We start from the raw sequence: 21,030 nt of genomic DNA on the forward strand, positions 1-21,030 counted from the left end.
AATTTTTGAGTCAGTCAACAACAAGCAAAACATCTGATCGAGAGAGAATTACTGTGAACATAAAAAATATGGAGAGAAGACTGAGAAAAAGCTGTGGGACTCTTAAACCAAATTATGAAAGCTTCTCCTACATAAGACCATCGATCCTCCCTACTTGGCGTCAGTCAACCCTAGAGCAACAAGGCGTATACTTGTTTTAATTTTTTCTATAGAATAACAAAAACCGATCAGCTACAATGGCGGCTAGTAAAATTCCAGTTTAGGTCACTGCAGAATTATTTGAAGATGTTCTCAAGGCAAATGTGGAGGGGTATTTAAAAGTCAAGAGTTTTAAAGCGGATAGTGGATCTGCGGCAGGGGAAAACTATGCCACCATAATGCTCCGAGTTAACATCGAAGTGGAACTACAGGGTAAGTCGATGTGGGTGTAATACGAGAAAGTTTATGACTTCTCTTTCTTAGATGGCAAATCGAAATCTGTGTCTTATATGGTCAAGCTACCCCACCAACTCGAAATATACCAGGAGATGATGAAGAGGAACAACCTCTTCGACGTCGAACGCACAATGTACAACCAGGTGGTTCCTGAAATGGAGGCTATTTATAAAGAAGTTGGTGTGGATATCACTTTCGGAGCTAAAAGCTTTGATCTTAAGAATGCCAAGACCGAATATGTGGCCCTGGAGGATCTGGGAATCAAGGGATTTAAGAATGCCAACCGCCTGGAAGGACTGGACCAGGCGCATACAGAAAGAGTTCTTCAAAAGCTAGCCCAATGGCATGCTGCATCGGCGGTTCGAGTGGCCACCAAAGGTCCATATCCTGATGCCGTGTTGCATGACTATTTTAGGGAAGACGGCCGTCCGATGATGACTGAAATGATGAACGGAATGGGTGCCAATTTTGTCAAAAGCTGTGCCACATACGAAGGAAAAGATATCTTTATAGACAAAGTCGTAAGTAATGAATGCTTTAAGTATCGAATTAACATAGTAATGCTTTTAATTGCTCCACCTTTGAATAGAAAGCCCTAAATCCTGTATTTGTCGATAAAAATTTTCGATTTCGCCAAGGTCGATCCAACAGAATTCAATGTGCTTAACCACGGCGATTCGTGGTCGAATAATATAATGTTCCACTACGATGCTTTTGGAAAGATCAAGGAGGTCTATTTGGTCGACTACCAGATCCCCAAATATGGGACCGTCGTCCAGGACCTGTTATACTTCCTGATCTCTTCCACAAAACTGGAGGATAAGCTCTCAAAATTCGATTACTATGTTAAGATTTACCATGAGCACCTGGTTGAGCACCTGGAGATTTTGAAATACACAAAGCCCATCCCAAGCCTGCGAGATATTCATTTGGCGCTTTTTAAATATGGATTTTTCGGTAAGCATTTCTAAGGAGTTTAAATCATTAACTTGCTATTAAAAATTTGCTAATTCAGGTTATTCCGTGGCAATTGGGGTGATGACCGCCGTTCTCTTGGATCCCACGGACACAGCAAGTTTTGAGAATTTTGTTAGTGATACTGAAGCGGGAACGAATTTCCAGCTTTACAACAATGCGCGGTACCGGAAACACATCGAAACGATCATGCCGTGGCTGCTTAATCGTGGCGCTTTGGACATCGAAAAATTTCAATTTAAACAATTTCCAGTTTTGCACAATAAACAATCCTAATTGAGTCACAAATAAATGGAACCCCATGATAGTATTATCTGTATCTTCGTGCGATAATGGCAACGAGTATTAATAAAAGAAAAACTTCGAACGATACACGGTTCAATCATTTACCAAACTCACAATGAAAAGTATATTTCTAGACAAAAAACTGTTATGATTATGATGATTATGTAGCAAACGTAGCCTGGAATAATAGCTTATTTAATATAGTCTTTATCCACAGTCAAATTTTTTTCTTGAGTTTTCGTTAGCAAATTAAATGTTATTATTTATGTACATTGCGACCTGAAGAGCAATATGACTGCATAAACAGGACTTATAAAAATGTTACAGAAATCTTCAAAACACACCATTCCAATATCCATTAAGTTCCCAGTAAATCTTAAAAAATTGGGAATCTAACGATTGGATTTTGTGTCAAATACTCACCATAAATCACACGGAAAAAATGATCTTTTATACCTTTGCAAGTGATAGTGAAAGGAAATATATTCCCACATGCAGCGGATTAAAATTGCATTACATTAGGGAGTGCATAGTGTCTTAATATTTTTAATATTGGTAATCTAGTATTATTTTTTAAGAAATCGTTTAATCAGGTTAAACTTATTGAGTTGAATCGAAATCTTTGTTGGGAATCTACTGCCTTATTTGCAGGCAGATACAAACCTAAGTAGATCAGAGGTAAATGAAGATTGAAGAAGTAAGCTATGTATGTATATGTGTGTATGTATGTGTATAGCAAACCAAAACAAAATAACAAACCAAACAAAATTATTTGATTCTCAATGCTTTTCTTTTTTTTTACTACCATGAAGCTACCTACACAGCTTGTCCAAAGTAAATCTATGATAAGTAAGGAAAGAGAGTGGTATAAAACCTATGCCATATAAGGTAAAATGCGAAAGTGGTAGCAAAACAAAACTGAAAACAAAAGCTTGAAAAAAGCTTATATTTTCTCTATACAAAAACAAATTGTTCTGTTTACTTACAAACAAAAAGTTTATGCCTTCATGACACTTTTACAAAAAAAAATAGTACAATTAAACAACAAATTACTGTAATTTTATATTTGTTTTGTTTAAGTTATTGTCGCACACTACACATATTTAATGATTTAATTTAATCCAAGGTGAGCAAGCCCATGATTTTACTTAACTTGATCATGATCTTACATTTATTTTTTTTTAAATATTGTAAACTATTAATTGCAATTTGTTACAGAGTTATTGAAACTGCAACAATAAACTTTGCTTTAATTCTTTTTTGAATAAAGTTTGTTCCTTAAATCTATAACTCCAAGACTAAAATATAAATTATGGTATGGTATTAGCCAAACTAATTTTTCATATATACCTACATATGTATATAAAGTAAGGAAGTTAAGTGGAAAAACCTGCATTGTCATAGTGCAATTAAGACTGTCTGTGGTGATTAAGATAAAGTTTATCTCTTCCATGGCAGATCTAGAGCCAAAGTACTAACTATAAATGAGGGGCCTAATTAAAAAAGTTCTCAGTAAGTGCCGTAACGTCCAGAAGATATTCCAAAAATGCCGCCGCAGACAAAGGACGAACAAAGTTTCCAGAGGGATGTTAAAATTCCGGAATGGGTAACACCGGAAGCATTTCAGGATCTTCTAAAAAATAAGGTCAAGGACTATAAGGAAACAAAAGCACTGAGGGCCAAGGCAGGAGTTGCTGCTGGCGAAAATTATGCCACCATAATGCTAAGACTGGAACTTGATGTGGAGACAAACGGTTGGTCTATTGTTCCATTATACGTAAAACATAACTAATACCAAACAAATATTTTTAAAGACAAATCCCAGGTTACCAAGGCGTTCATGCTAAAAACTCCCCATCACTCTGAGGCTTATCGAAAACTTCTGGACAGAACGAACATCTTTGATGTGGAGCGTGGAATGTATCTGGAAGTAGTCCCTGAACTGGAGCAGTTGTATCGCGATGTGGGTGCGGAGGTAAAATTCGGGGCTGAGGCCTACGAGGTAGCGACCAGTGAACACTATGTCCTTTTGGAGGACCTTAGGCCACGTGGCTTCAAAAACGCAGATCGCCTTCAAGGATTGGATCTGGCTCACACTGAAAGTGTCCTGACTAAGTTCGCCCAATGGCATGCGGCCTCTGCAGTTCGTGTGGACCTCAAAGGACCCTACAACGAGAAGTACACAAAGGGTTTTTTCGACTCCCAAGAAATCGTAGATGCCTTTTGCGTTGGCAGTGCTAAAACTTTGCTAAAACATATCGATCAGTACGAAGGCCACGAGGCATACCTAAAGGATTTGGTGTGTAGACTTATCGCTTAGTATCTCTTGCTTTGTATCTTATCTCCGAATATCTACCTACAGCACAGTGTCTCAGAAAAGTTATATGATGTGGTGAACGACCTGAAGGAACCCAAGTCCGATGAGTTCAATGCCCTAAACCATGGCGATGGTTGGTCCAACAACATTATGTTCCAGTACAACGACAAGAATGAGATTTTGAATACCTATTTCGTTGACCTTCAACTGCCAAAGTGGGGAACAGTGGCGCAGGATTTGTACTACTTCCTACTTTCATCCACTAGATTGGACATCAAAACTTCAAAATTTGATTATTTTATTTGGTTCTATCACTCCGAGTTGGTTAAGCATTTGAATCTGCTAAATTACTCAAAGTCATTGCCCACTTTAAGGAGTATTCGCTATGCCCTTAACAAATACAGTGGATGGGGTAAGTTAAATTAAAATGAATTAAAATTATTGGTTTCCAACCTTACAAATAACTTTATTTTTCAGCCTTCATCTGCTCCGCCTGCGTAATGGGATACGTTCTGCTGGATCCCACAGACGGTGCTGATTTCGATAAAATCATCGCAAAAGAAAACTCCAGCTTTAGGAATTCCCTTTATACCAACCCCAGGTACCGAAGGCACATGGAGGTTCTTATGCCTTGGCTTCAGCATCAAGGGGCCTTGGAATAGAATCTCAAATGGTACTTTTTAAGAAAATTCATTAATTCGTTATTGAAAAAACATCCATTTTATTCAATAAATTAACTTTAATTGAATGTTTATAAAAAAATTAGGACATAAGCCCATTTTCTGATGCTTAAGTAGCCGTCAAAGAAAATATATTTAAGCACTAATTATTGAATAAATGATCAGTTGGCTCCTGCCAATCAGAAGTTATTTAATAAAGAGTAAGTACAATGACAAGAATGAGATAATGGATCCCGTAATAATAATAAAGAGGGAAATATAACTTATACAATAAAAAATTGTACGGGTTGTAAACTGTATTTGCCTGAGCAAAGACGTTAATTTCCTCTGAAAGATTAGCTATTCATCACATAACTTTTAAGCGTGTTATTACTAAAGTATTCTACCAATACCTAAGGAAGTGCTCTGTCATGATGAGAATGTTATCTGCGAATTGTTTTAACAAACGAATGATAGACACACCCACTGGCAGTCTGCCTTGTCACTTTTGCACAAACGAATTTAAAACAGATTGCTGACAATTAGGTAAGAGATAAGATAATTAGTAATTTATTACACACGACAGTATTTAAGAGATGAGCCTAGTACGCGAAGCCTCCAGTTAGTCTGCTGAAGTCAACGAGATTAGTCCATAATGCCGCCCCAGACGGAGGGTGAAAGTATGAGCCAAAGGGAGGTGGCAATTCCAGACTGGATTAAGCCAGAAGTCTTTAAAGATCTGCTTATAAAAGAGGTCAAGGATTTTAAGGAGACCAAAGCAATGAGAGCTGAAGCAGGAGTGGCTGCTGGCGAGAACTATGCCACCATAATGCTTCGAGTGGAGCTGGATGTGGAGACAAAAGGTTTTTCTAAGCTTAACTGGCGCCTTAACTATTTATTATTATTTTTTGTTTTTTTTTTTAAAACTCCTTAGCTTATGCAAATTCTTCGATTATATTCTCCAGATAAATTGCAAATAACCAAGGCCTTCATGCTTAAAACTCCTCATCAATCTGAGCTGTATCGCAAAATGATAGAAAAGACGGATATTTTCGATGTGGAGCGGGGAATGTATCTGGAAGTGGTGCCCGAACTGGAGCAGCTCTACCGGGATGTAGGTTTAGAAGTTAAGTTCGGAGCAGAGGCCTACGAGATAGAAGCCAGCGATTACTATGTTCTGTTGGAGGACCTCAGACCACGGGGTTTCAAGAACATCAACCGCCTTGAAGGCATGGACCAGGCTCATACCGAAAGTGTCCTGAAGAAGTTTGCCCAATGGCATGCGGCATCTGCTGTCCGAGTGGCCTCAAAAGGGCCTTATGAGGAGAAGTTTACGACGGGTTTCCTGAAGAACGAGGAAATAGTGGATGCCTTCTGTAATCGCAGCGTGAAAGTTTTCCTGAACCATGTTCATTTGTGCCAAGGCTATAAGGCTTACATAAAGGATTTGGTGGGTAGACTTATCTTACCGTATCTGTATCTCAGTATCTTATCTTCTACCGTTCGTTACAGCACATTGCATCCGATAAAATCTTGGATATTGTAGGGGAACTAAACGATCCGAAGCCAGATGAGTTTAATGCTCTGAACCACGGCGATGGCTGGGCAAATAACATTATGTTCAAGTACAATGACAAAAGCGATATACTGGACACCTATTTCGTGGATCTGCAAGTCCCCAAGTGGGGATCAGTGGCACAGGATTTGTATTACTTTCTGCTGTCCTCTACAAGTTTAGATGTCAAAATATCGAAATTCGATTACTTCATTTGGTTCTACCACTCTGAATTGGTTAAGCATCTCAAACTGCTGAATTACTCCAAGACACTGCCAACTTTAAGAAGCATTCGCCGTGATCTTAATAAGTATAGTGGATGGGGTAAGCGGTCTGTTTACTTTTATGTATCGTTAATACAAATAAGTCAATATTACAGCATTTGTCTGCTCCTCAACCATAATGGCATATGTTCTGCTGGATCCCGTAGACGGCGCTGACTTCGACAAGGTCCTTGGCGATGACGACTCCAACTTTAAGAAATCGCTTTATGAAAATCCCAGGTTCCACAATCACATGAACGTCCTTTTGCCTTGGCTCCAACATGGAGGTGCTCTGGAATAGAAGTTGGGGACAGCAACTTAAGTGTACTACTCCAAGCCAATCGATTCTAATATAACCTCTTATATCTGTATTGGACTGTAGCTAGGAAACGTAAACTTTTTAATTTTTTTTTTGTAATGATAAGAAGCTAAATGTTTGTTTAGTAGATAAGAGTGTTGCATACTGTTGACTTTCGCAAGCCTTTCAGTTAGATAATGTCTGTAATAATAAAAACAAAATGATAAAGATTTTATTGTTTTTCTTCTACCCGAAAGAAATTGTTAAAACAATTTGCTATTATTGTGATATATTTTCAAACCAGGAAATATATTGAATAATTTAATTACAATTTTAAAGAATTTAAATACAAATACATAAACGAAAATGAAAATAAAACTGAGTTAGTTACTTTTGTGGTTTCGTCTTGTAGGTACATTAAGTTATGTGTTTTTATTGCATGTGGACCAAATTTGTTTCCGTAATACAAACAGACCAACAATTAATTTCATTCACTTGAAATTATTTTAAATACCTTTGGGTCTCGCTGTATGTATGTATGTAGAATTTGTTATGTGTTTATTATTGGTAACTAAACTTATTTGATTCTGTCGTAAAATCATGCTGCCCATTTGTGGTGTTATATATATTATATTTCCACGCATTGTCTTTTTGGGTCTGTATATATAGGCAGGCATATGAATTTACATATGTTTGGTTTGAAAACTTAACAACAAATTGTTTGCAAACTCTCTTTTGCCTGCACTCTTTGTTTATTCTCGCAACAAGCTTTCAAAGCTTTCTGATCGGCCTTTGTTTTGGCAAAAAGGCTCTCAGCAGAGAAATATTTAAGTTTGCGCTCTTATATTTCGTTACCACCGGCCGGCAAACCAGCACGCAGTTTGTTTACAATGTCGGAGGAGACAAGTTCGGTGCCAGTGCCAGCCTGGCTGAAGGCAGACCTATTTGAAAAATTGTTGAACGAGCGATTCGGCGATGGGTATGTGGGAATCAAGAGTTTCAAGCCGGTGGCTGGTCTCAAGCCAGGAGAAAACTACTCCACCCTTATGCTGCGCCTCCACTTTGAAGTTGAACTGAAGGGTGAGTCATTGCGATGGGCAAACAATTTCAATATTCACCAGCATTTCGTCATTAGATCACACCATCGAAGATGTGAGCTATATGCTAAAGTCGCCGCACGATTTCGAGTTGTACCGTGAGATCCTAAAGAAAAACAACATGTTCGATGTGGAAAGAGATGTATTTTTGCAAGTAAAACCCGAATTGGAAAATATGTACAAGGATCTGGGCTTGAATGTCAGATTCGGGGCCAAGGCTTATAAAATCGACGTACCCGATAATTACGTTCTGCTGCAGGACCTACGTCCTTTCGGCTTTAAGAACGTCGATCGCCTGGAGGGTCTGGATATGGCCCACACCAAAAGTGTTCTGAAGAAGATGGCCCAGTGGCATGCGGCCTCGGCCAACAGGATCCATCTCAAGGGTCCTTACACCCAAAACTACTTGCAACCCACTTATGCCGATACCATGAAGGAAAACATCGAACAGGTGGCGGAAACCTTGGGAAAATACCTACTCAAGTGCCTTCCACTTTACGAGGGTTATGAAGAATATAGCGAAGCAGTGGTAAGTATATTAATACTATATATATTTAGTGTACTATATATTTATCAATGATATTTGCAGCACAAAATCCAGCCAAAGATCGTGGATCTCATGTATGCCATGAACCACCCCGATCCGGAGGATTTTAATGCTTTGAATCACGGAGATTGCTGGACCAACAACATTATGTTCAGGTACGAGGGAGAATCACCCGAACCAGCCGAAACCTATTTTGTGGACCTTCAACTGCCCAAGGTGGCCTGTGTGGCCCACGATCTGATTTATTTCCTTCTCGGATCGACGAAATTCGAAATACAACTGAGTCAATTCGATTACTTTATCAAGTACTATCATGAACGTTTGGTCGAGCACTTGCGATTGCTGAAGTACCCTCAAGAGAAGACCCCCTCACTGAGGTTTCTGCACACTCAGCTGTTGAAATATGGACGAGTTGGTGAGTTAGAAAAGCGCTTTCCGCAAGTAAAAAAATAATAAGGGTTTTGTTTTCCCTGATTGTAGGGTATCACACTGTTCTGATGCTCTGCCCGCCTGTGCTGCTCGATCGCACCGAGGATGCCAATTTGACCGATTTCGTCACCGAAACGGATAATGGCGATAGCCTCAAGATGGCCATGTACTCCAATGCCCGCTACAAGAAACATATCAGCGCCATTCTCACCTGGCTTAACAATAGAGGAGCCCTTCAGTTTTAACTTTGATAAATTTAAAGTTCCACAAACACTAGACGCTAACATAACAAAACAACTCAAAGCAACTTTTAAAAAAGTACAATTAAAAATAATCATAATTAAATAACAAAAAAGACATTGAAAAACATCAAATTTTGCGTCTTCTTGAATAATCTTTTGGGTCGACGGTGTTATGAATAAAAATATATCTGGAATTATAAAAAATCGATAACATGCATTGCTGACTACAATCAGCAAAAACACAAATGACCAAAATATAATTTAAAATTAACCAATTCTTAGCAGTAATGACCTAAAGGTGTCAAAATTGACTTTAATTGTATGGCTTTAGCGTCATATTAAATTAATTTTTCTTTAACTTTGGGTTAACTTTTGTTAATTTCAAAACTTTTTAGATCTTTATTCCTAAAACATAGGTAATTTTGTTATTTTTGAGGTCATTTGGGTTTTTGGGTGAGTGTGCACTCAAAAGTATTAACTTTAAATATTGTTTTTTGACACAATGGCATCAGATCGTTTATGCATAAAAAAGGTGCAACAATTTATTTTATTAAACAAAAATATCAAAATGACCGCTAAAAATTTGTTCGCAATGTAAATTACTCACACCTCCGATTAAATTTGTCGTGAAGAAGAGACTTATCTATCCAATTTGAATGGAACAAGTAGAGTTTTCGAGGTTGATACTTTGTACGCTTTCTGTTATTAGAAATGTCAAAGAAGCAAAACAAAAAAAAATTTAGTAGTCCTATTAAAACTCAATCATTTACAATTATAAGGCCAATTTGTGTACCTATATTTAATAGGATTACTAGTGATTATTTATGGAGGGAGTGGAAGGGCGTCTATCTAACCACCCATCACATGTCACGCCCGCAAACAGCAATTAATGAGGAATCACGAAATAATTAGAACGAATGGCGAGCGAAAAGAGGAGTATATGTGCATGATAAAGAAGTCGAATCAGAAGTGGAAACAAGAAACAGTTTTTCGTTATCAATCAAACAATTGACGGCGTTTCTGCCTACATATCATATATCATTCACTACACACTATCTCGCTCCCGCTCTCGCCACCGCCGATTGCCAATTGCCACTCTTTTTTTGCCGGTTTTGGCGAACTGAATTACAAAATAAACTTCAATCGAATGCATGCGATAAGGAATTTCTTTGGACATAGCCAAATCGGGGCAATTGCGCTGGTCCCCAGTATCGCACCTCGCATTTCCCACTCGACAGTTGAACGGACTGCAGCCGATCTATCTATCAGCACGAATCCAGCGCTTCGATTACCAATTTAGGAAAAAGGTTTGCTACCGATGTGTATTTTCCCAAGATTGGTGACACATACACATAGTCCCGATTCGAGGCAACCAATCTCCCAGTTCGACCCACAGAGTGCTATAAAAATGTATCTGAGATTGGAAGTAACAGCTAGTATAACAAATAACATTAAGGTGTTAAGGGGCAGTTCAAAATAAAACTTAGTTTAGTGAAAAACAGATACCCAAAGAGAAGTTTTTTATAACTAAACAGGTAGGATCCCACAAACTCCATGTCGTAATGCAGCAAAACTCACAGCAGGTGTTTCATTGCCGGACATGTGACCTGATTTATTATTTTTGTTCATTAAATAGCGATAATTCTGATAATTGCCTAATCAATGAAAGCCCCAAAAAAGTTCGGTAATTACCTTCGTTGGCATGTGCTCAATTTGCTAAATGAGGTATTTGTAACTATGTTGATAATGATTTGCATGCATTATTTTTATAGAGGATATGTTTTTCTATAGAACTAAAAATGATAAAGATTGGTAGCCCATATTAACTACTAAACAAATAAGTTTTGAGATTATCAGCGAAGCAGCAATTTTTTCAAGTATACAAAAACTTACTTGAAAAAAGAACTAGTAATTCTGTATAATAGCTTGAGTCATGCTCTCAACAAAAAGATTGTTTTTTGCACAAGAAAAATATAATAATTTTCTTTGATAACCATGACTGTTTATAGATCATCAAGATCAAAGAAAATTTTAAAGATTAAAACATTTTTTTATTGCAGCAATAAGTGTACTTAACGTTATGGTAATATTTCACCGACAAATTTTATCCCCTATTCAAGATAAAGTTGCTGGCCTTAAATGATGATAAATATAGAAATATATTTAGAGTGTTTATGGATTGGGCTTGGCCAAGAGCAGATGGCATTTTGTTATTCAAATATTCCGCGTATTAAACAGAAAACGAGCTGGCGCCACCTATGTTTGACAAATGTCTTATAAACGTTATGCATACGACCTGTTAGCCATGTTAACATACAATTCATTGTTATCAGCTCAGTTGGTATTGATCAAACATTTTTAATTCACATAAGTAATTGCATTCTTTAATATTAGATTTATTATGTCTGAGGCCACCAATGGAAACGGCGAGTTGCCAGTCGACAACCTGCCTAAATGGCTGCCAAATGTAACTTTGGAGAAGGCGGTGCAAGCTCAAATCGGGGATTTCGAAAGGATCATCTCTGTTAGCCCCCAAAAAGGCATCAACGAGGGCGAAAACTATTCTTCTCTGTTTCTTCGATTGTTGGTGGAAGTGGAGCTGCATGGTAAGTTTTAAAGAATTTATTATTAATTTAAATAATTTTCACTTTGAGTTTTATTAATTGTGGTTGTCGATTATTTTTTATACCAAAATCTTATATTTTTTTTAACATTGCATTTGACTGTATTTAATTTAATTTTAACATTTAACTTAAATGTTATGCAATTTTTTTTAATTCGTGCATTTTATGATGATATTATATGCTATTAAAATATGGAATATTAAATGTATTTAATAAGTTAGGATTAGAACTATAGCTAAAACTAATTCTTTCCAGATCACAGCACCAAGAGCATTTCCTTCGTTCTAAAGGCGCAGCACAACAACGAGATGATGGCCGCCATCCTGGCCAGGCTGAAGCTCTTCCAGAAGGAGGAGCTGATGTACCACAGCATTCTGCCCAAGTTCGAGAAGTTCTACGCGGACGCGGGCAAGCCCATCCAGTTTGCTCCTCGCGCCTTCAAGGTGGATCGCGATCTCGGAGTGGACTACATTCTGCTGGAGGATCTGCACCGCAAGAACTTCAAGAATGCCAATCGCCTGGCCGGTCTGGACCTCGATCATATGCTGAAGGTCCTCGAGAAACTCGCTGCCTTTCATGCGGCATCCGCCTGCTACGTGGAGCACCACGGACTCTTTGGAGAGGAGTTCACGGTGGGCGTTTTCAGCGAGGCCAACCGCCAGCTGCTGCAGGAATTCAATGCCTCTGGTGACTTTTTAGCCCAGCTCAAGAAGTGGAAGAATGCCCAGAAATTGTACGAAAAGTTGGTGAGTTTGAGAAACAGGCATATGATTTTTACTCTTTGTGTGTTCTTTTGCGATTTCTTATACCTAGACATTATTAAACAAATGTGGAAACACGTCAATTATAATTATGCCAATATAATCCAAATGGCATAACTTACAACAAACTTTTTTTTTTAATTTATTTAACAATAATCCCTTTATATATTATTTTACAGGCTGATAGCGATGACTATTTGGTGGATCGCCTGCTGGAGGATCAGCAGTACAATGCCAGGGAATTCAACGTGCTCAACCACGGTGATTGCTGGGCAAATAACATAATGTTCCAACACGATGCATTTGGAACTATAAAGGATACCCTGTTCGTGGACTTTCAAGTGGGAAAGTATGGAAGTCCGGTAGGCCCTTAAACATAATTGAACTCTATAAATTTCCCAGTAATACCTAAAACCTCTTCTCCTTAGGCCAATGATCTGTACTACCTAATCTTGTCTTCGGCTGCCCCCGAGCTGAAAACGGCCAAGTTCGACTACTTGGTGCGCTACTACTTTGATAATCTTGTCGAGAATCTGAAGCTGCTGCAGTACCACCGACCATTGCCCAAGTTGAAAAACCTGCATGCAGCCCTCTTCCGCAATGGATTGGCTGGTGAGTAGTTGGAATTTGGATTTGCATACCATGCTTACGTCCATCTGTCAACAGCCTATATGGTGGTCTCCAAGGTGCTGCCCGTCGTCATGCTGGACAAGACCAACAACGCCAATCTGGAGAACTATATGAGCGACGAGTCGAAAATGAAGGCCGCCATGTTCACCAACCCGAAATATGTGCAGGTGATGACGGAGGTACTTCCATGGTTGGACAACCGCGGCCTGCTCGACTGGAAGTGATTACCTCCCAAAATATGTTTGCTAATGATGGATTCGTACTATAATAATGACTACTTAATTGCGTCACCTGAAAATTACTTTACCTGTCAAATAAATATGTAATTATATTCGAAATAACCTTTGACTGGTGATTAAATATTAAATTGAACTGTGTTGCATGGAAAAACTATAAGATTTTGTGAATTCATTTACAAGCATCACGAAATTTTAGGTTACAATACTTATCTTTAGAAATTTCAGTCAACACGCAACATAAAAATTCAGGGGTAAATCTAATAAATATCTAATTATAAACAAAATAAACATGTCAGACGTTTTAATTTTAAATTGTTTTGTGTTATGGAAAAAGTGTTGGGAAAATAACTAGTTTTGATAATGAACAAGGTATTTGCGATAATATGAAACTTTCTGACTTACAAAATGTACAATTGTTTAGGTAAGAAGGTCCAACAAATTTTTATTTTACATTTTTAAACAAGATTTTTTAAAAGTTGCATTGGAACTATGATATTTAAAATACGAACGGGAATTTAATAAAAAAAATTCCAATATCTTAGCATAACACAAATTCCAATTTTCAATACTTATCTTTAGAAATTTCAGTCAACAATTATTTATCGCATTCAAAATTCAGGGGTTAACTTTGTATCGTTGACTTAAAAGTGTATTTTAAGGCGATGAAAGTACCGAAAATACCCGATTGGGTAACCACTCTGTCCCTGGACCAGGCCGTCCATTCCGTTCTAGAGAGTGGGGACCAGGTGCTGGCAGTCATGCCCAGCATCCACCTCATCCAGTTCCGCAACTGCACTGTGCTCCTGCCCATTCGCGTGAAGGTTCAGCTGCAGGACTTGACGGTGAAGAGGTTGACCTTTCTGCTGAAGGCGCAACATGGCAGCGAATTCCAGGCCAGAGTGATGAGCCAGTTGAAAATGTTTGCAAGGGAACACCAGATGTACCACATAATCCTGCCCCAGTTTGAGCAACTCTACAGGGAAGTGGGCAAGCACATATCCTTTGGCCCGCGGGCCTTCAAGTTAGACCACAGCATCGGAGTCCAGTACATCCTGCTGGAGGATCTCAAGGCCCAGGGATACAGGAATGTGGGGCGACAGGAAGGCTTCAATTTGAAGTGCCTTAAGGAAGTGCTTAAGAAATTGGCAGAATTTCATGCCGCCTCTGTTGCTTATGTGGAAAAGAATGGAGCATTCAACAAAATCCTGGCCAACGGAGTCTACACAAAGGCCAACCGTCTGGTCCTACGGGAACTCAACGACCCCGAACCGTTTCTTTTGCAACTGCGACGGTGGCGAATGGGTGATCAATTTCACAAACGATTCGTGGAGAAGGAGCAGGACCTGGTGGATCAGTTACTTGAACTCCATTCCCCCAAATCCGAGCAGTTCAATGTGCTGAATCACTGCGACTGCTGGGTGAATAACGTCATGTTCAGGATTGACGACGTGGGTCATGTGGAGGACACCGCCCTACTGGATTACCAACTGGTCAAATACGGCTCTCCGGTAGTTACTCAAATTTAATATTGCTTACCTATTTAGAAATAGATTATAGCACCCAGTTATTTAATTAAAATTCAAACCATTCAAAAACTTAAGTAAAACAAAAAGAACTCATTTTAAATAAAATAAATTATTTAAAGTCTAATATTTTCAACATTATTTCAAATATGTTTTTTAGTAAATCATGCAATTTAATCTGCACTTTATTTAGTAATATTGTTTTGATTGCCATATTTTTTAGTATAGACAATATTTTAATGCATTCACTATATAACTTAATATTTAATTAAAATGTTCCATTTTCAGGCCAATGATCTGTACTATTGCATTCTGTCATCTGCTGAGAAGGAAATCAAGCTAGCCCAGTTCGACAATATGGTGCAGTATTACTTCTACCATTTACTGGATAATCTAAAAGTTCTCAATTGCCAAAGTACCCTTCCGAAGCTCGAGGATATTCGCGATGCACTTAACAAAAGCGGCCTGGCTGGTGAGTAAATGAAAACTATCGACTAAACTAGGTCTAATTAATGATTGGGTTTTCCAGCTTATGTGGTGGTGACCAGGGCTCTGCCCATCGCTATGATGAATCAGTTCGAGGACGAGGTCAACGACCGATACGCATCCAAAATGAAGTGCGCCATGTTTACCAATCGGAAATACATTCAGGCGATGAAAGATATCCTGCCTTGGATGGAAGAGCGGTCCCTGCTCAATTAAGGCTAAATTAAAATAAGCAATTTAAAATAAAATTATAGGTTTTAAACGACCTTTTTGTCTAATTGGGCGATTTTTTGTGCATAAAATTTAGTTAATATCTAAATTTAGGTACGTATTATAATAGGTAAATTAAATCAAAAGTAAACACCCTTTGAAGAATAATTTGTATAATAATAGAACAGAAATTGCGCCCAACTTTTAAACAGGAATTAAAAAAAAAGAGGTGTGCCAAGGAGATAGGGTTACAAGAAATCATTTTATTATACCCTTGCAGAGGGTATTATAATTTCAGTCAGAAGTTTGCAACGCAGTGAAGGAGACATCTCCGACCCTATAAAGTATATATATTCTTGATCAGCATCACTAGGCGAGTCGATCTAGCCATGTCCGTCTGTCCGTCCGTCTGTCCGTCTGTCCGTCTGTCCGTCCGTTTATATGCAAACTAGTCTCTCAGTTTTAAAGCTATCTGCATGAAACTTTCCCAAAAGTTGTCTTTCTATTGCAGGTAGTATATAAGTCGGAACGAGCCGGATCGGACGACTATAGCATATAGCTCCCATAGGAACAATCGGAGAAATAAATGAAAAAAAATTATAACTTTTCTGTTTTTTAATTTTTTGTTTAGTTCTTCCACATATAGCAATGGTTATATATTTCAGAATTATGGTTTAAATTTCATCAAAATCGGACGACTATAGCATATAGCCCCCATAGGAACAATCGGAAAAATAATTGAAAAAAATTATAACTTTGCTGTTTTTTAATTTTTTGTTTTGTTCTTCGACATAAAGCAATGGTTAAATATTTCAGAATTATGGTAAAAATTTCATCAAAATCGGACGACTATAGCATATAGCTCCAATAGGAACAATCGGAAAAATAAATGAAAAAAAATTATAACTTTTCTGTTTTTTAATTTTTTGTTTAGTTCTTCGACATTTAGTAATGGTTAAATATTTTCGATTTACGGTTTAAATTTCATCAAAATCGGACGACTATATCATATAGCTCCCATACAAATAATAAAAATATATAAAAGAACAATCAAATAATTAAGCTGCAAATCGTCATAGCTTCAATGTTTTTAAACATATACGCAAGTAAATCATAATTTTAATGTTTTCAAAAATATTTAATTCTTGCGATAGCTGCAAGGGTATATGAACTTCGGCTTGCCGAAGTTTGCTTTCTTTCTTGTTTATTTTGTTTTTATAACGAAACTAAAAAAATTTACACCTTATGCCAAAAAGGCGTTCATTCAGCCCAGTGTGCACTAGTTCAGGGACAAGGCCTTCAACGCGTTTAAGACATAAGCTTAATAATCTTTATTTACCCATTCTTATCAATACTGTTTGAATGGATTTCTAATTGAAAAGCCAGTCATGTCGTAGCGCTCTTTTTGCAAATTATTTCAAATGTTTCGCATCCGCTTACGTTTGCCATTTCTAAGGACCTAATCGCGCACGACAAACTAACTTAAATTTAGCCACAATATATACTGATAATAATCGTTATTAGGCCAACATGAGCACAAGCCAATGCTCATGACACACTCCCCGAACTCGGACGAGCCTCAAATATTCCGATGTGGGATGACGCGGCTGGTTGAAAAACATTTCACGGTATTACCATGGTATGGGCACGAATATGTACTATATATGGGTATGCTCTGTAGCAACAATGAATGGCACTGTGCGGAATTTAAATTAATTTGGTGGACAACAATTGTGTATTTCTATGTCAACATCTGAACTACACATATTTAAATAGAAGTGAATAGAATATTAACAATATTGATTATATGTTATTATTATATATATGTATATATGTTATTATTATACTGTCTTAAATTAGTTTACCAGTAAAATATTGATAAGGGCATGAACAAAATTAATTGCATTCTCAAATTGCTAATTTTTGGCTAATAATCATTAACTTTATATTGAAACTACTTCAAAAGGTATTTAACATAAACGAAAGTGGACTTAATTTCGAAAACATTTCGTGCCTTAGACCATATTATTTTTCATCACTGCAACCGGAATTTCGAACCAAACGGTCGGTGAATGATTATCATCAAAGAGAATACTTGTAATATATATATATATGCTTGTCCATCGATTTATTAATTACAGTGAAGTCATGCCGCCCCAACCAATCAATCCCAATGAATACTTGGACCTAATCTAGTGATTAGAAGGAAATAGGTATCTTACTGATAATATTACGAATAAGTGCGTCTGGGGTCAACACTGATGTCTTTTACGGTTTTGGTTATCCATAGATATGGGAACCGATTACATGGCTCCATTGTTCCCCTTGTTTTGCATCGTTCTATCAATAGCAATAAAAAGTTTGTGCTATCAGGTCGGCCCAAAACACATAGACAATAATCACTAGAACCTCTACACTTGTCGCGAGTTCTCTTAGTATAAAAGTATGGGAATCGCACGGAGAGCTCAGTATATGGTTGTCGTTAGAAATCGTCGGACACAGCCGCAGTTCTTTCTCCGATTAGAAATTTAGAAATTAGAAATCCACAAAAGTAGGTCAGTAATAAATAGTAATTTTAGTGAGTTTTATGAGCGGTTCGTACGCAAACAATTACGCGGAAATAAACTTTGGTCGAAGAAAGTTCAGTCATCTTAGACAAACCTATAGAAATGCATTGAAAATATTTTATCGCTCTGAGGCTGTTTTAACAAGTGATTTTATACACCCTTTAAACAATTATTACTAATTCATTGTCAACAATGGATACGAATTATAAAACATCTGAACCGAAATAAATTACCATTTATTTCAAGAGAGTTTAACTATAATTAAAGGCATAACATCTGGAAAATAATTATAGATCATGCAGAATTTTTGGATTAAATTAAATAAAAATAAATGTCGGACTTTGAATTCTTATTCACCTGTTTACCATAAAGATTTTTACGCAATATGCTTATAAACATTAATGGGAAATACAATGAAATGGTTTAACTGATTTGATCTTGAACCGCTGATCATTTTCGCCGAGTATTAATTCATTGATCTACCGATTACAGCATCATCACCAGAATGTCACCCAACAGCAACTCGGAAAAGCCAATCAATCCCAACGAACTCCTGCACATTCCAAAGTGGGTGAACGAGGACTATTTTTTTCCGATTCTTGCAAAGGATGTGGAAAACTTCGACAAGATAGTGAACTTTACACCCATTGCGGCCACAGCTCCCGGGGAAAACTATACTTCCATTATGATCAGGGTTATTGTGGATATTCTTCTGAAGGGTAAGTAAATAGAAAAAGGATTTTAAAACAGAGTTATTTTTATCTTAACCAAAATGAAATACAACTAATGCATGTATGCTAAATGTTATCAGCTGTTTTTAGTTTAACATTTTAAATAAATTAATTATATAATAATAAAATAAAAATAGTTTTTATATACAATTGTTTTAAGGAATTAATTAAATTATGTTGCTAAATATTTACTGCTTGTATTCAATATTTATTAAAAATAAGTATCATTTCCCAACAATGATTTTTCGTTTCACACTTTTGTTTGATTTTTAAAAACTCTCCGCACGAAAAGGAATTTTATATTTTATATACTTTTATATAAAATAACGTTTTGAAATTAACCGAAAACCCATATTCATTTGAATTTCTTAGAAAATTGTTATTTAAAAACAAAAATCTTTTGCACGAAATTTAATATAAAAGCATTTTAGGGAATGAAATGTATATAACGCAAAACCTTTATTCATTTAAATTTTCTTTAGATGGCAGCCAGCAGAAAATGTCGTATATTCTGAAAACCATGCTGGAGGCGGACAGTGGGGCGGATGTGGTCAATGGCATGGGTCTGTTCCCCAAGGAGCAGCAAATGTACGAGGTGCACATTCCGCAGTTCGTGAAGCTTTACAAGGAGGTGGGCATGGAGATTGAGTTGGCGCCCAAGTGTCTCCATGTGGAGGCCACCGCCGAGTTGATCACCCTGGTCTTCGAAGATCTGAGCCGGCAAAATTTCAAGAATTGCGATCGGCTCAAGGGCTTTGATTTGGCGCACATGACCCGTGTGCTCCGGAAACTGGCCGAATTTCATGCTGCCTCTGCCGTTTCCAGGGAAATAAATGGACCCTACGATCCAATGTACTCCATGTCCATGTTCAACGAGCAGAGTCGCGATTTGATCAAGTCTCTGGGAGAAATGCGACAGGTGCAGTTCTTAAAGGCAATGCGAACCTGGGACTTAGAGGATGTCGAAAGGTACATCACCCTCATGTGGAGTCCCATGGAAGTGTTCGAAGAGGCCATGCAGGTCAATCAGGTTGACGAGACGGAGTTCAATGTGCTGAATCATGGTGACTGCTGGTCCAATAACATCATGTTTAATTACAAGGACAACGGGGAGATAGACAGAACCATTTTCGTGGACCTGCAGATCGGCAAGTGGGGCACTCCGGCCCAAGACCTTTGGTACCTGATCACCACCTCTGCCTCGCTGGACATTAAAACCAAAGAGTTTGATCACTTTATTCAGATCTATCACGAGCGATTGGCTGAATGCCTTAAGCTCTTGAATTACTCGAAAGCCATTCCTTCTCTCAGGGATCTGCACATCATGATGCTGAAGTACGGTTTTTGGGGTAAGCTTAGGTTAACTTCTTAATAATACATATATATATATATATATCTAAACTTATTCACTTTGCTAAAGGACCCCTCACAGCCACTGGTGTAATGGTGGCAACTCTTATGCCCACCGACAAGGATGCCAACATTAAAATGATGATGGCCCCAGGACCTGAGGCCGATGCCCTTCGTTACAGGACCTTTAGCAATCCCTACTACGCCAAGGCCATGAAGGTGTTATTACCATTTTTCGATAACAAGGGACTTTTGAAGTCCGCTTAGACCAAGTCCCCAATTTTCAAATAACAATGTAGCCAATTTGTTGTGATATCATAGATCATATAAGCATGAAATAAATAATATTTTCTATTTAATTTAAACTTATTTTTGGCAGTTTCACTATTTTGAACCTTGTACACTAACAAATTGCTTGCCAATGTCGTTATCAACAATCATCATGACTGTCCAAAAACTAAATTTTTAATTGAGTCAAAAGAGAAAACGATTATTGCGCATAGTAGTTTTATTAAAGTTTCTTCAAATTTGTGGGTATCAAAATAAGAAACCAGTGACAAAACAATGTGATAATAGAAATGTGGTCTTATCACTTCAGTGATTACCAAACGTTTAGCAAAAAATAATCAAAAGCTGTTGGACTGCAAGACCACACTTTTTTCCCCACGTTATAGAATTTATAATCGGCTCACTTAATCAGCCGGAAGCATTCCATAAAAAAAGTGCACTCCATAGAGATGGCATTGAACAAAATATGTGGGGTCATAATGGGGTTTTATTTGCTTGCGGCAGTCATTCTGTATAATT

At 37.6% G+C, this 21,030-nt stretch overlaps 6 protein-coding genes and 1 pseudogene across 7 annotated transcripts; all 7 read left to right on the forward strand.

The window, feature by feature from the left end:
* Window positions 1–236: 236 nt before the first annotated feature.
* LOC108143784 lies at window positions 237–1,780 on the forward strand (annotated as a pseudogene).
* Window positions 1,781–3,220: 1,440 nt separating this feature from the next.
* On the forward strand, window positions 3,221–4,774 carry LOC108143751. Its single transcript, XM_017268282.1, has 4 exons — window positions 3,221–3,449; window positions 3,510–3,994; window positions 4,058–4,424; window positions 4,490–4,774. Exons 1-4 carry the CDS (start codon window positions 3,242–3,244, stop codon window positions 4,672–4,674), a joined length of 1,245 nt encoding a protein of 414 aa, XP_017123771.1. The 5' UTR covers window positions 3,221–3,241; the 3' UTR covers window positions 4,675–4,774.
* Window positions 4,775–5,307: 533 nt separating this feature from the next.
* On the forward strand, window positions 5,308–7,015 carry LOC108143749. Its single transcript, XM_017268280.1, has 4 exons — window positions 5,308–5,534; window positions 5,637–6,121; window positions 6,184–6,550; window positions 6,606–7,015. The coding sequence occupies exons 1-4, from the start codon at window positions 5,327–5,329 to the stop codon at window positions 6,788–6,790; spliced, it is 1,245 nt and encodes a 414-aa protein (XP_017123769.1). The 5' UTR covers window positions 5,308–5,326; the 3' UTR covers window positions 6,791–7,015.
* A 654-nt stretch (window positions 7,016–7,669) lies between these two features.
* Window positions 7,670–9,214, forward strand: LOC108143771. The gene is made up of 4 exons (XM_017268299.2): window positions 7,670–7,867; window positions 7,923–8,413; window positions 8,474–8,846; window positions 8,912–9,214. The coding sequence occupies exons 1-4, from the start codon at window positions 7,678–7,680 to the stop codon at window positions 9,103–9,105; spliced, it is 1,248 nt and encodes a 415-aa protein (XP_017123788.1). The 5' UTR covers window positions 7,670–7,677; the 3' UTR covers window positions 9,106–9,214.
* Window positions 9,215–10,320: 1,106 nt separating this feature from the next.
* On the forward strand, window positions 10,321–13,510 carry LOC108143748. The gene is made up of 6 exons (XM_017268279.2): window positions 10,321–10,409; window positions 11,497–11,708; window positions 11,982–12,472; window positions 12,667–12,849; window positions 12,916–13,099; window positions 13,154–13,510. Exons 2-6 carry the CDS (start codon window positions 11,504–11,506, stop codon window positions 13,339–13,341), a joined length of 1,251 nt encoding a protein of 416 aa, XP_017123768.1. The 5' UTR covers window positions 10,321–10,409; window positions 11,497–11,503; the 3' UTR covers window positions 13,342–13,510.
* A 430-nt stretch (window positions 13,511–13,940) lies between these two features.
* On the forward strand, window positions 13,941–15,630 carry LOC108143788. Its single transcript, XM_017268312.2, has 3 exons — window positions 13,941–14,864; window positions 15,168–15,351; window positions 15,409–15,630. The coding sequence occupies exons 1-3, from the start codon at window positions 14,019–14,021 to the stop codon at window positions 15,579–15,581; spliced, it is 1,203 nt and encodes a 400-aa protein (XP_017123801.1). The 5' UTR covers window positions 13,941–14,018; the 3' UTR covers window positions 15,582–15,630.
* A 2,423-nt stretch (window positions 15,631–18,053) lies between these two features.
* Window positions 18,054–20,592, forward strand: LOC108143883. Of its 2 annotated transcripts, none has more exons than XM_017268456.1 (4): window positions 18,054–18,130; window positions 18,635–18,861; window positions 19,356–20,222; window positions 20,294–20,592. In XM_017268456.1, the coding sequence occupies exons 2-4, from the start codon at window positions 18,648–18,650 to the stop codon at window positions 20,488–20,490; spliced, it is 1,278 nt and encodes a 425-aa protein (XP_017123945.1). In that variant the 5' UTR covers window positions 18,054–18,130; window positions 18,635–18,647; the 3' UTR covers window positions 20,491–20,592. The 2 variants fall into 2 exon arrangements, with proteins under 2 accessions (XP_017123945.1, XP_017123946.1); XM_017268457.1 differs by having other exon boundaries at window positions 18,065–18,126.
* Window positions 20,593–21,030: the final 438 nt, after the last annotated feature.

The sequence above is a fragment of the Drosophila elegans genome, unplaced genomic scaffold (assembly GCF_018152505.1).
Source record: "Drosophila elegans isolate 14027-0461.03 unplaced genomic scaffold, ASM1815250v1 contig_468, whole genome shotgun sequence".
Classification (NCBI taxonomy): Eukaryota; Metazoa; Arthropoda; class Insecta; order Diptera; family Drosophilidae; genus Drosophila; species Drosophila elegans.